Source organism: Ursus maritimus, unplaced genomic scaffold, assembly GCF_017311325.1.
Source record: "Ursus maritimus isolate PB19 unplaced genomic scaffold, ASM1731132v1 scaffold_6, whole genome shotgun sequence".
Classification (NCBI taxonomy): domain Eukaryota; kingdom Metazoa; phylum Chordata; class Mammalia; order Carnivora; family Ursidae; genus Ursus; species Ursus maritimus.
The window spans coordinates 21,624,846-21,641,162 of NW_024426774.1; the positions used below are offsets into that span (position 1 = coordinate 21,624,846).

At 40.9% G+C, this 16,317-nt stretch overlaps 1 protein-coding gene across 2 annotated transcripts in view; it reads left to right on the forward strand.

The window, feature by feature from the left end:
* The window catches only part of BABAM2 (BRISC and BRCA1 A complex member 2), a 398,067-nt gene that overhangs the window by 113,763 nt on the left and 267,987 nt on the right, over positions 1 to 16,317 (forward strand). For both annotated transcript variants that reach the window (XM_008700275.2, XM_040623041.1), the window contains exon 5: positions 6,630 to 6,824. In XM_008700275.2, coding sequence (XP_008698497.1) covers positions 6,630 to 6,824 — 195 coding nt within the window. The remainder of the gene's footprint in view (positions 1 to 6,629; positions 6,825 to 16,317) is intronic.

Genomic DNA, 16,317 nt, shown 5'->3' on the forward strand with positions numbered 1-16,317 from the left:
GTGGCTCTTTCTGGGGGATAAGAGTAGTCTTCTTGGGGAACGGAGTATCTCATATAAGTTGTGAGGGAGACTTACTTTTGCTCTTGATACTCTTTTATGCTATTGGAAAAATGATGTTTCTTTTACCATTTATATATTATTTCTTCAACGAAAAGTTAGTTTATGAAAAAGAAGAAACCAAAGAAATTACATTTCTTGATTATTAGTAAAGTTGTATGCCTTTCACATATTGTTAATCCATTTTGATTTCTATTTTATCTGAATTCCAGACAGTGTAAAATTTTGTGGTATGAAGTGTCAGATCATTCCTTTTATTAATGGAAAATTTTTCTTATAAGATTTGTTTTTGTTAAAATTATCCCCCTTAGATTACTTTTCTCCTCATTATTAGGCAGTGATGGGTCCCTGGGCTCATTTGCTAATTTGCTTATTTTCCTCCTTAATCTCCCCAAAGATATGAATTTAGTACATTGTTTCCCAGCTTTTTTCCTGGATCGATGTCCTTGCGTGTGTCTACATTTGCCTCAGTATGGCTCAGAAGCCATGTTTGCAGTAAGCGAGATGTGAATTGGGGGTGAGCGAGGCCTCTGAAAACAGTATCCCTCACTAAGTTTCTGACATAAAGAAGCTGACAAGGAACTGAGGATTGGTCGGGCATGTTCAAGGTTGTGGGGCCGTTGATTTCGGAGTCCACATGTGTGGTGGAGTGTGTTGATGAGAGAGAAATGTGGGAGGGTTGAGGGTCCCAGAAGCAGGAGCTTCCCTTAAGTCAGGCAGCCTTGGCAGGGGAGCCCAAGTCGGGAATCCAGAATTAGTGCTAGGTGTGAGATATGTTGTGGCTGTAGAGAGGCGGGTGCCCGTTGTTTGGTTAGAAACTGGCATTTCAGTGAACTGAAGAGAGGATTGGCAGATTTATATTCTATACTGTCACTTACCCACATTTGCGTATCAACAGAGTTCTTCAACCGCTCTAGTTAACCAGTCTTTAAAATGAACCGACGTGACACCCCTGAACTGCTTCATCAGTGTGTAGTGAGAGTCAAGTTTCATGGCAGTTGTTCATCTTCTGCTTTTGTTTATTTCCTCTTACTGGGTTTTATCACTTTCTTCTAATGTGTGTTTCATTCCTCATTTTCGAAATCTCTCCCTTTTTTTTTTTAAGATTGTATTTATTTTTTTGTCTGGGGGGGGGAGGGAGCATGCACAAGCAGGGAGAGGAGCAGGCAGAGGGAGAAGCAAACCTCCGGCTGAGCAAGGAGCCCGATGTGGGGCTCGATTCCAGGACCCGGGGATCATGAGCGGAGCTGAAGGGAGGCGCTTGACTGACTGAGCCACCCAGACGTCCCGTGAAAATCTTTTTTCTATTTTCTTTTCTTTGGTAATATGTGTCCTGTGCTTACTCTTTGTGGCCATCCTCATTTCAGATTTCTTCTTTCTTGCATGACCAAAAAATAAGTAGAATAGAACTTAGTATATATAGAATAATACATGTGTAATATATTATTACATATTATGTATTATACATTGTAATATTACACATATTATGTAATATACACAGTAATATAGAGGGAAATACTTATTTTTCTCTTTTTTCTAAAGAGGCCTCTTAATTTATGTTCTCCCCCACCTCTCCACCCCTGCTCCATCTTCGCTTGTACACTTCCCTGAAGAAACTTTGAACATTTTCTGTCTCTACCCAAGAGAGTGGAAAGCTCCAACATCTGCCTTGTTAGACTATTTTAAAAATATGTCCTAGTCTTAGGAAGCGATCACAATCTTGTAATATCTTCTCTGTTCTCCCCTTCTAAACAAAGTGGCTCAGACCACAAATTACGTAAGTGAAAGTGGTATGTAGCAATAGTGGGGGGATTTTTATTTTGTGGAGCCTGTCTGTACCTCCCCTGATGGAGATGCTTTTCGGCTAAGTCATTTCCCGGTGAAGTGTGCACTGAATGGCCAAAGAGGTCAGATGTATTTCCATGTACTGGGGGATTGTATTTTAATGGGAAGGGACTTGGTGGCATATCTTTATGCACTTAACAACTAGGTTGAATTACTTGAATTCAGATTGGTAAGAGATGTTTGCCAGCTTATATGCTTTTATATATATATTTTATTGTGGGATATAGGCTGGTAACTTGCCAAATAGCTAAAGAGAAATGATAGAATTAAAAAAGTACAAGTTGAGGCAACTAAACTTTTTTCTTTTTGTTCTAGAACAGGGACTCGACTACTTGACCAAGAGATGGAAGATTGTATATTTTTCCTATTAATGTTTAATGATGATCTCTGAAGGAAATGCATAGCAAGTTACATAATGACCATCTTGAGTTCTGTACTGTGTTGCTATATCCTTTTTTTAGAAGATTTTATTTATTTATTTGAGAGAGACAAATCAAGAGAGAGTGAGCAGGGGGAGAGGGAGAAGCAGACTCCCCCGTGAGCAGGGAGCCTGACGTGGGGCTCGATCCCAGGACTCCAGGATCATGACCTGAGCTGAAGGCAGACGCTCAACAGACTGAGCCACCGAGGCACCCTATGTTGTTATATCTTATTGATACTTTGTGGCCTTGAGTAGCTCAAAAGGAATTTTCAGAATCTTGAGGTCAAGAGGTTTGCCAGTGAGGACTTTTGTACTCTTCTTATCAAATCATTTCATAGCTAGGGCTGTGTTTCATTACTTACTTTTTCCTCTGTTCATCAAATCTTTATTTGAACATCACTTAAGACTTGTCTGTCCTGTACATAAGAGAGCATTTCATGATTTCCCCATTGTCATTTGGTGCCTGTAAATCAACCCACTTAGTAGATCAGAGTAATTGCTGTCCTTTGAAAGGATGCATTTTTTTTTCTTTTTACCTTTTGTTTGTTTTCTTTTGGTAGAAGACTTTTCTCGTGAGATTAGTTATGATATTAATGAATGTGATTACGTGGTACTATATAAATGAAACGTGTCAACGTTCGGAAGATCTGCATAACTCCGTGAATCAGTATTTTCTAAATGACCAAATGCATGATGGCACAAAACTACACATGAAGTAGAAAATACATTTAAAGTGCAGGATAGATGAGTAGAATTTAATGTAAGAGTATATGAAATGTTTATTAATATAGTTTCAGATTCCACATTGCAGCTAACCTTTAAGAAACTTCCACTTGTTGAGTTTTGGTGTAGTATCCAAGAAGAATATATCTAGAATTATTTGACAAGGCTATTAAAACACTCCTCTCTTTTTAAAGTACATATTTGAGGCTGGATTTTTTTCATATCCTTCAGCCAAAACAACATATTGCAACATTGACCGTAAAAGCAGATATGAGAATTCAGCTCTTTTATTAAGCCAGACATTAAAGAGATTTGCAAGAATGTAAAACAATGCCGTGCTCTGTTTCTTTTGGAAATCCTAGTGATTCTGTTAAAAATGTTTCTATGTTAATACGTAGTAGGTTTGTTATTTTAAAATGAATTAATAAATATTTTAAAAATTTTTCGGTTTTCATTTTTAATATAGTAAATTTAATCCCTATAATTCATCTACACAGAAGCTCTTTGGTGTTCTCAATACTTTTTTTTTTAAAGAGTGTAAAAGTTTTCCAAGACCAAAATGTGTAAGAACCCTTGGTGTAGTGCTTAAGCAGGGACTTGGAGCCAAATTGCTGAAGTTTGAAACTCAGCTTGATTGTTTAATAGCTCTGAACAAGGTATTGAACTACTTTTTCTCGTCTATAAAGTGGTGTAGTAGTATACTTTATAAGGTTGTGATATGGATTAACTTGAATATATGAAAAGTTCTTAGAATTTATATAGCATTTGGCAAGCTATATAATTGTCACCTGTTGAACATTGGTAGTGTAACATGCGTTCTGTTTTATTGATGCTGAATTTCTAACTTTCCAGAGATTGGGTGTTTGGAGGCATTAACATGGTCAGCTGTTATCAGTAGAGTCCTGTATCCACAACCTTTTCTATAATCCTTTTTCCTCCAAGTCAGTGGTTCTCAACCTTTGCTGTGCATGTGAATCACCTGGGGAGCTTTAATTGAAAACAAACACTCCAATACCCAAGACCTCAAAGATGCACCTCAGATTAACCCAATTGAACCAGAATCAGGAGGTGGGGCGTAGGGCCCAAGCGTTAGTATTTTTAAAGCTCTCTAGGTGATGCCATTGCAAAGACTAGTAAGCACTACTCTGAAGTCTGAGCCTCTGCCTGGAGGTTCTGCCTTTCCCTCCATGTTCTCCAGTAAATAGGAGCTGATTTCTCTCTTACACCCTTTATACCATCGTGCCTGGAGGTATGTAGGTGTTCTCCTTGCTCTTCAGTGCTGCTACCAAGGAAATTGCCGTTCCCTTTTCCCCAACATTCTCTACGTATATGATTTAACATGCATATAAATGATTCTTCCAAGCCAGGCATGCTTTTGGTGGTATTCCACACCTTGTCAGTCCCTGTTACAGGCCACCTCTGTTCCTTCGGTTGTAACCGTCCTGTTCTCTGACCACACCTCCCGTCTTTCCATTTTATTCTTCTTAGTAGTTATCTGTTACTAGTTATCAAATCCATTAGTCTTTTTATTCATCCAGTAGCACTGACCTTACAATTAACTGCCCTGTTACTGCCGGACACCTACTGGTTGACCTAATTGGAGGAGCAGACCTCGCCCCAATGAGCATCAGCCCACCAGGCTTTTATCACCTTGGTCATTCTTATTCTATTCACTGTCCTTGAATTTGCAGCAGCCCTAGTTCAAGGTTATGTGTTTTCCCTATTAGTAAGCCTTTCCCCCATGTAGTAATACCTAATGACCCAAACTCAGGACCTTTGGTCCTGCCACCCTTTCACAAATTCTCACCCCCCCTCACAAACTTGCTTGGCTTTTTCCTGGTTTAACGTCCACTGTCCATAATTATAATCATTCTTTTGCAAACCCTCTAAGATCTTTGCCTCTCTTTCTTTCTGTTGTGCTTTCCTGGCAAAGTCCCAAGCTTTGTTAAATCCAAATTCCTCTCACTTCACATTTGCACCCAGGCAACGAAATTTATGCTAATTGGTCTCACTTAAAAACCATCCCTCTAACCTCAGTGGGGCTTTTAGTGCTATCTGGAATTCCTCCTACATTTCTCCAGTCCATTTATTCTACTAAATGACTCTTCTAAATGACTATTTCATACCTTCTTCTCCAGCTTCCAATATCCTTCCTTCTTCCTGACTCCCATTTGATGACCTTCCTTCCTGTTTCAAGGAGAAAATAGAAGCTCTCCGGAGAGAACTGCCACATGCTCCTGTCACCACACGGAGCAACCCGCCTGCACTTAACACTCATTTATTTGGCTTTTCCTCCTGTTCCAGTGGATGGGCTCTCTGTGCTCAATTCTAAGGCCAGCCCTCTTAGAGATCCCATCCCTATCTACCTATTTGCTTTCTTTCCTCCTGCGATTCTGCCTCCCACCCCCGCCTTACTTCCCCCCCTTTCTCTACATGGACACAGTCCCCCAGACTACAAACATCTGAGCAAAACTTTCCCTTGACCCCACACTCCCCACTAGTTACCAGTTTGAATTGTTTGTCCTAGCTCTGTGCACTTTCTGCGCATCCTTTCTGAAACGCTTGACAGTCACGTCTTGCGTTACCAAAGAGCACCTGTCGAGGATGCTCTTCACGGGCATGTCACTGGGCCCCGTGGTCAGCTCGCAGGCTTCCTTAACGCACCTCGTTAACACCATTTCACACAGCTGGTCACCTCTTTCTCCTTGAACCGCTCCCGTCCCTAGGGATGCGTGCTGCATGGTGCTCGGTAGCATTTATTACCGTCTACTGATCTGTTTCATTTTTGTGGTTTATTTTGGCCCACTAAAATGTAAGCTCCTGGAGAGCAAGGGCTTGGCTTGTTTTGTTGACTGCCTAGAACGGTGGCTGACGCTTAATAATGGGCATTTGACAGCTATTGTTGAATGAACGAACGTATGTGAGCTTCACAATGACTGGGTATTGACCAGATCTTGCCCCATTCCCAGCTCATTTCGTGCTCATAAGCTGTCATGGCCATTTCCTTCCTCTCTCTGAACCTTGCATTTTATGCTTTATTTTCCCCTCTTCTCTACTCCTTCCATTCCTGTCATTTCCAGGCCAAACCATCACCGGTGTGCTTATATTTCTGTGGGGCTCCAGTGTTTACAGAGCATTTATTTATATCTGCTATTACAGGTGCAGATGGTCTGTGGTTCTGGGTTGAATGATGTTAGCATATAATGCTGGATTTATGTGCAGATTGAAAAAAAATAAAATTGTAAAAGAATAAGAAGGAAATTAAGTCTTCCAGGGCTAGAATGATGGTCTTCTAGGATGTCTGGGTTTCTTGTCTTATTCCTACCCTGCTCTACACTTTACTCTTTCTGTCTCCTCATGATGAAATTCCACCTTGATTTTCTGCAAGGATTTGTAGAAGGCAGGAGAAGTCACCAAGCTCAAAAGGCCCTTCTAACTGCAGTTCTGAGTTTGTTGTTAATTAAGAGTAATCTGTTCCTCTTAGATTTTTATAACTCTTTTCCTCTATGTTGATGGGCTAACGTGATACTGGATTTGTAGGAAAATTCCTTTTTAACTGGCCTTTTGTTTCTGACTTCTACAGAACCTTGCCTCCTGGAATCCTTCAAATCCTGAATGTCTGTTACTTGTGGTGAAGGAACTCGTGCAGCAATATCACCAGTTCCAGTGCAGCCGTCTCCGGGAGAGCTCCCGCCTCATGTTTGAGTACCAGACGTTACTGGAAGAGCCACAGTATGGAGAGAACATGGAAATTTACACGGGGAAGAAAAACAACTGGGTAAGGTTTTTTGAGAATGGGAAGAAAAGGCGCTTCGTCTGTAATAAAATAATTCAGACGTTCATTTATAGCCATTTCCTTAGACAAATATGATTTCGGTTGCCTGTGTACTTTCTCATAATTTAGAGCTTGAAGGGCCTTGAATGTTCATCTGGTTCAGTTTGTTCCTCATAACGATCACCTGGGGAAGTTTGTGAAATTTGGAGTCTCCTGTCCTCAGCCCCAGATGTTCACAAGTCAGGGGTGAAACCTCGGGACCTGCCTGTATAACAAGGTCCCTTGGAGGTTCTGATGCAGGTCACACAGGTCACATATTTGAGACACTGACAAGCGCCCTGTCTATTTTGGTGTAGAATGCCTCCCAGTCAGGTAAGAGAGGCCAGTCACTCTGGAGGTAGCTGGCTCGTATGGAGCCTTGTATAATCTCTTTGTAATTTCTCGACTTTGTAGGATCTCTTAAAAACGCAGGTCGGATCACATCTCTCCTCTGCCAGAACTTACAGATACTGTCTTTTTCTCCCATGGTAAAGCCAGAGTCCCTCCAGTGGCGTAGAAAGGCCCTGTGTGCTTCCCATCACCACTACCCTTCACCCATCATTGCTTCTCTCACTTCGTCTCTTACTTTCCTGCCTAAAAATTTCCAGCTTCACCCTGCTAGCGCCCTTGCTCCTGCCCTCGGGGCTCTGTGTAGCTTTCCCTTGTCCGGCATAGATCCCCTAGATATTCTCATGGCTGATACCCTTCCTTTTTAGTTTTTACTCATGTGTTATATTCTCTGTGATGCCTGTGTTAACACCCACAATATTTTTTTTCAAGTAGACTCCATGCTGGGCTCCCAGGGTGGGGCTGGAACTCACGACCCTGAGATCAAGACCTGAGCTGAGATCGAGAGTCGGTTGCTTAACCGAATGAGCCACCTAGGCGCCTCAACACCCCCCATTTTTTTTTTTTTTAAGATTTTATTTATTCGACAGAGAGAGAGACAGCCAGCGAGAGAGGGAACACAAGCAGGGGGAGTGGGAGAGGAAGAAGCAGGCTCATAGCGGAAGAGCCTGATGTGGGGCTCGATCCCAGATTGCTGGGATCACGCCCTGAGCCGAAGGCAGACGCTTAACCGCTGTGCCACCCAGGCGCCCCGACACCCCCCATTTTTTTTAAACAACTTTTTTGAGGTATAATTTACATACCATGAATTCATCTGTTATAAGTGTCTGATTCAGTGATTTTTAATACATTTGCCAAGTTGAGCAACCAGCACCACAATCCAGTTTGAGAATGGTTCCGTCACCCTGATAAGCTTGCTCATGCCCATTTATGGTTAATCCTCTTCCCGTCTCTATCCCAAGAGAAAGTAGTTAGGAACTACTAAACTGCTTTCTCTCTATAGATTTTCTTCATACAATGGTGTCATTTGATTATGTAGTCTTTTAGCATAAGATGTCTGAGCTTCCTCCATGGTGTAGCACGTGTCACTGCTTGCTTTCTTTTTGTGGCTGAATGATTCCATTGTATAGACAGACTGCATTTTGTTTATCCATTTACCTGTTGATGGACATTTGGGTTGTTTCCACTTTTTAACTATTACGAATAATGCTACTACAAACATTCATATGCAAGTCTTTGTAACAGCCCCCCCTTTTTTTAAAAAAGATTTTATTTACTTATTTGAGAGAGAGAGAGAATATGAGCAGTGGGGGGTGAGGTGGGAAGGACAGAGGAAGAAGGAGAAGTAGGCTCCCCGCTGAGCAGGGAGTCCGATGTGGGGACTTGATCCCAGGACCCTGAGATCATGACCTGAGCTGAAGGCAGATGCTTAACCGACTGAGCCACCCAGGAGCCCTGCGTAACACCCTTTTTAAAAATCGTATCTCTCACACCCCCACCTTTACTCTGCTCTATATTTTTTGGCATATGTTTTTACATACATATAATTAGCATGTTGTATTAATATATAGTGCTGCACAAAATACCATTCCAAAATTTAGTGGCTTAAAACAACAACATTTATTATCATAGTTTTTGTTTGTCAGGAATCTGTATAGACCCTCTGATAAGCTGAACTCAAGGTGTTGGCCAGGGCTGCAGTCTCCTCGAGGCTCAAAAGAGATGGATCCATTCTAAGTTAATTCATGTGGCTGTTGGTACCGTTTAGTTCCTTGTGGGCCTTTGGATTGAGGGTCTTAGTTCAGTGCTGGCTGTTGGCTGTTGGCTGGGCTGCCTTCAGCTCCTTGCCTCTTCACAGGGCCTCTCCACAGGGTAGCTCGTAAGGTGGCAGCTGGCTTCACCAGAGCAAGCAAGCAGGAGAGAGAGTGTGAGTAAGGCCGACGTCACAGTCTTTATGATCTAATCTTGGAAGTGACATTTCATCACATTCGCTCTGTTCTGTTAAGTCCAGTCCCTATGCAGGGGAGGAATTACGTGAGAGGGTGAATACCAGGGACCGTTGGGAGCCACTTAGAAGCAACCTCCCACACTCATTTATTATGTTTATTGTTTGTGTGCGTCTCCTCACTGGAATGTAAAATTTCGGGACGGCAGGTGTCTGTGCCCTGTTCACTGTTGTATCAGAAACACCTAGAACAGTGCCTGCCACATCGTTTACTTTCTGTAAATATTGAATGAATGAATGAATGAATGAATAAACATGAACCTAGTTAACCATAGAATAACTTTAGGTTCCCTTTTCTGTCTTAACTCTTCTAGGTTTCACTTAGTCTTCCTTCTCTGAAGTTAAATATGTCTCCTCTCCTTTTATTCTTCAGCCTTTTCTTAAAGGACATGTTTCCCAAGGTCTTATACATGATTAATGCATTTGAATCAGTAGGTCTAAAATTTATTGTTACAAATCATCTTATTTGTTCAGTTCAAATTTTTTAAAAACTATTTTGTTTATTTTATTGTGGGAAAAGGCACATCAAATTAAATTTACCACCTTCACCGTTTCCGAGTATACAGTTCAATAGTGTTGAGTATCTTCACATTGTTGTGCAATATATCTCTAGAACTTTTTCATCTTGCAGATTTGAAACGCTGTATCATTAAGTACCAGTTCCCCTGCCTTCTAGCCCTTGGCAACTACCTTTCTATTTTCTGTTTGTCATTTTGAGTCTTTTAGAGTCTTCCAATAAGTGGAATCATGCAACGTTTGTCCTTTTGTGACTGGCTTATTTCATCTAGCATAGGGCCTTTGAGGTTCACGCAGGTTGTAGTATGTGTATGTGAATGAACAAGGTTCATTCCTTGTTAAGATTGCAGAGTACTCCGTTGTAAGTGTGTACACATTCTGTTTATCCATTTACCCGTCGATGGACACTCGAGTTGCTTCTGCCTCTTGGCTATTGTGAATAAAGCTGCACTGTATAAGGGTGTGCTAATACATCTGCAAGATCATGCTTTGAATTCTTTTGATTATATCCCCAAGAGTGGGATCGCTGGATCATATCATCAGTGCTATTTTTAAGTTTTCAAAAACCTCTTTCCTATTTTCTATAGTGGCTGCACCGTTTTCAGTTTCCACCAACAGTGAAGAGCTTAAGGCTTTAAACTCTTGATGATTTTGCATCTTGAATCTGTTCATATGAATAATAAGGAAAACTTTGTTGAACTTAGTTTATCCTCTCATCCTAGCATTTTTCTTATTAAATAATCATCTTAGTTCTCCTCTCAAAAACAGTTGTTAGGTTAATTTGGCATGACTTCTTGGTGAACCTGTGTTGTCTTTAGACATTTAGTGCTTTAGACATTTAGTGCTGATAGACTCATTTGAAAATGGGAATCACTGTCAAACTAATTGGTCTTTAATTTTTAGGATTTTCCTTCCCACCCAATTCACCCTTTGAATATTAAGGCTGAATTTAAATATATCCAGTTTTATGGCACCTTTTTTGATCTAAAAAGTTTTTAAATTGCATTTGACCCTTGAACAACACAGGGTTAGGGGCACCATCTCCCCCCCTTACACCCCAATCATGCAGTCAAAACTCCATGTATAACTTCGGACTTCCCCAGAACTTAACTACTAATAGCCTACTGCTGACCGGAACCCTCACTGCTAACATAAAATGTCGATTAACACATACTTTGTATGTTATATGTATTATATACTGTTTTCTTACAATAAAGTGAGTTAGAGAAAAGAAAATGTTATTGAGAAAATCTGAAGGGAGAGAAAATACATTTATAGTCCTGAACTGTATTTATTGAAAAAAATCTCCACATAGGTGGACCCATGCAGTTCAAACCTGTGTTGTTCAAGGGTCAACCTTATATTCATTGGCTCAGCTAATTCTTGACTTGTAGACCATCTAGATGTTGAAGTTCAAATTCATTTTAAGCAGCTAGATAGTTAAAATTTATAGTGTTTTGAAAACTTTGTATTTTATGTTAACTGATTCTTCATTCTTTACTTAAAAAGCCTACTACTGCTATACTTACCCAGTTTATTTTGATTTACTGTTGAGTAATCTGTAAGGATTAGGGCAATGGGTATGGATTCAGGGAAGTGAAGAAACTGAGAGTCCCATAACAAGGCAAGGTGGACAGTTAGAGGTTAAGCTTCCAGCAGAGTAGGGCTAGGGAGGGCCTAGTAGAAGTGGGAGCTGAGACTACAGAAGTGAAAAGATAGGTGTATGAGTTAGTCACTGGTCAAGGAACAGAATATAAAGGTGTCTTGAGGAATGAAACACATTCAATATTGGCAAACTGTTTCAGGAATGCATTAAAGGGCAGTCTGCGAATGGAATCCAACACTAGACCAAGAATCTGGACAATAAACACAGGACCCTGGCAGAAAGCAAGGAACTTGATTTTGAGTTGTGAGCCAAGATTTTTTGAATCTGGGACTATGAGTTTCCTTTTGCTGCTGTAAAAATATGTCACAAACTTGGTGGCTTAAAACTACACAAATTTCTTATTGTTCTAGTTCTGGGGGTCCGAAGTCTGAAATGGGTCTCCTTGGGCTAAAATCAAGGTGTCAGCAAGGCTGTGTTCCATCTGGAGGCTCCAGGGGAGACTGTGTCAGGCACTGAAGAAACGGGCAGTTGTGCTCTCGGAGGTATCTTAGAGAAACTGTAGAGAAGCAGAAAGATCCCAGAAGACTGTAGAAAGGAAAAATGTGGAGATTTTTAAAAGAAATTATGCTCAGGTCTTTACGTGGATGATTTGCAAACATTTAAAAAATATTTTATTTATTTGTTTGACAGGGAGAGAGAGAGAGAGAGAGAGAGTGCTCACAAGCAGGGGGAGCGGCAGGCAGAGGGAGAGGGAGAAGCAGGCTCCCCGCTGAGCAGGGAGCCCAATGGATGTGGGGCTCAATCCCAGGACCCTGGAATCACGACCTGAGTTGAAGGCAGACGCTTAACTGAGCTACCCAGGCGTCCCTTGACTTGCAAACATTTAAATAAGAATGCAGTAGTCAGGTGGAAGGACAGTTGGGTAACCCAGAAACAGACAAGGCAGTTTATTTTACCCTTGTAAGGAAGGTGGATGCCATTGACTTAGATTATCTCATTTTCGATAAAGTATTCTGTCATTCTCCCGTAGTATTCTCCTGACTGTATGTTCCTTTCTTGGTTGTTGGAATCTGTGGAAGAGCTACACCTAACAGATTGGATGTAACTCTTGTCAGCCATCAGGTGTCTTGTGGAATGTCACAGGGCTTTTCTTTTGACCCTATTGTTTTTGTTCACTCTTTTATTAGGACATCGAAAAGCTTTTCAAATTTTCTGATAACACGGAGTTTGAAAAGATAGTTACTGTGAAAGACTACAGAATCCCTTTAAAGTTATTTTTATGTTTTTATGCACTGGAATGCTGCAGCAAACCCCCAAGATGTGGTTTGATAGGGTTAAGCCAGTGCAGGACTGATGTCCATTTATGGAAAGTCTACTCTGCTAGTCTTGGGTAAAAAGGGTAAACCTCCGCCCCCCCCAAAAAAGGGTAACCCAAAAAAGTTTTGGGTAAAAAGTAGGCCAGTCACAGCTTTTGCTGTTGAAGGTGTTAAAATCCAGTTGCAGAGACTCCCTACACATTTGTAAAACAATGAAATAGCAGTGCCGGGTAGATTGTCTCAAGTGCAAGTACAGCTAGTAGAATTTAGTGACTGCTGCCCCTGATGAACAGAACCGCTGAGGCCTTAGGGAGGGTGCACACAGCATGATAGGTAGAGGAGGGCATGGGTAGCAGTTGGAGAATAACTTAGGGGCATGGCATCCATGGGGAGCAAGAATTGTAAGCACACATATATGACTGGTTTACTTATCAGTAAGGTCACATCTGTTATCGCTCTCTCTCTTTTTAAAGATTTTATTTATTTGTTTATTTAGCGAGTGTGCACAGTGCAAGCAGGGGGAGGGGCAGAGGCAGAGGAAGAGAGAGAGAAAACCCTCAGGCAGACTCCCCGCTGAGCTCGGAGCCAGATGTGGGGCTCAGGGCCCCCCGAGATCACGATCTGAGCCAAAATCAAGAGTTGGACGCTTAACTGACTGAGCCACCCAGGCGCCCCACATCTGTTATCTCTTATTGGAATATCGAAGCATGAAGACTTTTTATATGAAATAAATTGATCTTTATGAATTAAGACATTAATATGCTCTCCAAATAAAACACCGTGCGATCCGTATGTTATTCCTGGCCTAAATGTAAATCCATTTATTTTGGTTCTCCCGATCCGACTGGTCCATCTGGGAAATACTCTCTGCGATGAATCTAAGACTGTGCGTAATTATTTAGTACCTTTGGATTACAAAATCCCATATTCTTTTGAGAGGATGGCGACTGCTTGTCTTCACTGAATATTTCTTTCTGCCACATATATTTATATTCTTAACTGTCCATTTCTGTTCTAAAAGTGTGAGGCTCTTAAAAACCTGAGATGCCTCTTCTATGTTACTGTCAGCTGACAAAAGGAAAATTTTAGGTGCCTTTTCTGCGTCAATTGAGAGGACCATATGATTCTTGTCTCTTCTCTTATTAATACGTTCTGTCACACTGATAGATTTGGGAATGTTGAACCACCTTGCATCCCAGGAATAAATCCCACTTGGTCATGATGGATAATCCTTTTAATGTACTGTTGGATCCTATTAGCTAGGATCTTGTTGAGAATTTTGGTGTCCATATTCATCAGGGATATCGGTCTGTAATTCTCCTTTTTGATGGGGTCTTTGCCTGGTTTTGGGATCAAGGTAATGCTGGCTTCATAGAATGAGTTTGGAAGTTTTCCTTCTGTTTCTACTTTTGGAAACAGCTTCAGGAGAATAGGTGTTATTTCTTCTTTGAATATTTGGTAGAATTCCCTAGGGAATCCATCAGGCCCTGGACTCTTGTTTTTTGGGAGGTTTTTGATCACTGCTTCAATCTCATTACTGGGTATTGTCCTATTTAGGATGGCAGTCTCTTCCTGTTTCAGTCTTGGTTGTTTATAGGTTTCCAGGAAGGCATCCATTTCTTCCAGGTTGCCTAATTTACTGGTGTATAGTTGTTGATGATAGTTTCAGCATCCTTTCCTGATTAAAACTCTTCAGAGTGTAGGGATAGAGGGTACTTTCCTCAATTTCATAAAAACCACCTATGAAAAACCCACAGCAAATATCATTCTCAATGGGGAAAAGCTGAGAGCCTTTCTGTTAAAATCAGGAACACGACAAGGATGCCCACTTTTGCCATTTTGTTCAACATAGTACTAGAAGTCCTGGCAACAGCAATCAGACAACAAAAAGAAAAGGTATTCAGATTGGCAAAGAAGAAGTCAAACTCTCTTTCTTCGCAGATGACATGATACTTTATGTGGAATACCCAAAAGACTCCACCCCCGAATTACTAGAACTCATACAGCAATTCAGTAATGTGGCAGGATACAACATCAATGCACAGAAATCAGTTGCATTTCTATACACTTAACAATGAGACTGAAGAAAAAGACGTTAGGGAATCGATTCCATTTATAATAGCACAAAAAACCATAAGATATCTCAGAATAAACCTAACCAAAGAGGTAAAGGATCTATACTCTAGAAACTACAGAACACTGATGAAAGACTTTGAAGAACACACAAAAAGATGGAAAAACATTCCATGCTCATGGATCAGAAGAATAAACATAGTTAAAATGTCTATGCTGTCCAGAGCAGTCTATACTTTCAGTGCCATCCAGATCAGAATACCAATACCATTTTTCAAAGTGCTGGAACAAACACTCCTAAAATTCGTGTGGAACCAGAAAAGACCCCGAATCGCCAAGGAAATGTTGGAAAAAAAAAAAAAAAACAAAGAAACAAAGCTGGAGGCATCACGTTGCCAGATTTCAAGCTATACTACAAAGCTGTGATCATCAAGACAGCATGGTACTGGCACAAAAACAGACACATAGACCAATGGAACAGAATAGAGACTTCGGAAATGGATCCTCAACTCTGTGGTTAACTAATCTTCGACAAAGCAAGGAAAAACATCCAATGGAAAAAAGACAGTCTCTTCAATAAATGGTGCTGGGAAATTGGACAGCTATATACAGAAGAATGAAACTTGACCATTCTCTCACACTATACACAAAGATAAACTCTAAATGGATGAAAGACCTTGATGTGAGGGGCGCCTGGGTGGCACAGTCTTTGGGCGTCTGCCTTCGGCTCAGGGCGTGATCCCAGCGATCTGGGATCGAGCCCCACATCAGGCTTCTCCGCTAGGAGCCTGGTTCTTCCTCTCCCACTCCCCCTGCTTGTGTTCCGTCTCTCGCTGGCTGTCTCTCTCTGTCAAATAAATAAATAAAATCTTAAAAAAAAAAAAAAAAGAAAGACCTTGATGTGAGACAGGAATCCATCAAAATCATAGAGGAGAACATAGGCTGTAACCTCTTAGACATCGGCCACAGCAACCTCTTTCATGACATGTCTCCAAAGGCAAGGGAAACAAAAGCCAAAATGAACTTTTGGGACTTAATAAGATAACAAGGTTTTGCACAGCAAAGGAAACAGTCAGCAAAACAAAGAGGCAACCCATGGAATGGGAGAAGATATTTGCAAATGACACTACAGATAAAGGGCTGGTATCCAAGATCTATAAAGAACTTCTCAAACTCAACACCCAAAAAACATATAATCAAATAAAAAAAATGGGCAGAAGATATGAACAGACACTTTTCCAATGAAGACATACGAATGGCTAATAGACACATGAAAAAATGTTCAACATCATTAGCTATCAGGGAAATTCAAATCAAAACCACATTGAGATACCACCTTTCACCATTTAGAATGGCAAAAATTGACAAGGCAAGAAACAAATGTTGGAGAGAATATGAAGAAAGGGGATCCGTCTTATGCTGTTGGTGGGAATGCAAGTTGGTACAGCTACTTTGGAAAATAATGTGGAGGTTCCTCAAAAAGTTAAAAATAGAACTACCCTATGACCCAGCAATTGCACTACTGGGTATTTACCCCAAAGATACAGATGTAGTGAAGAGAAGGGCCATATGCACCCCAATGTTAATAGCAGC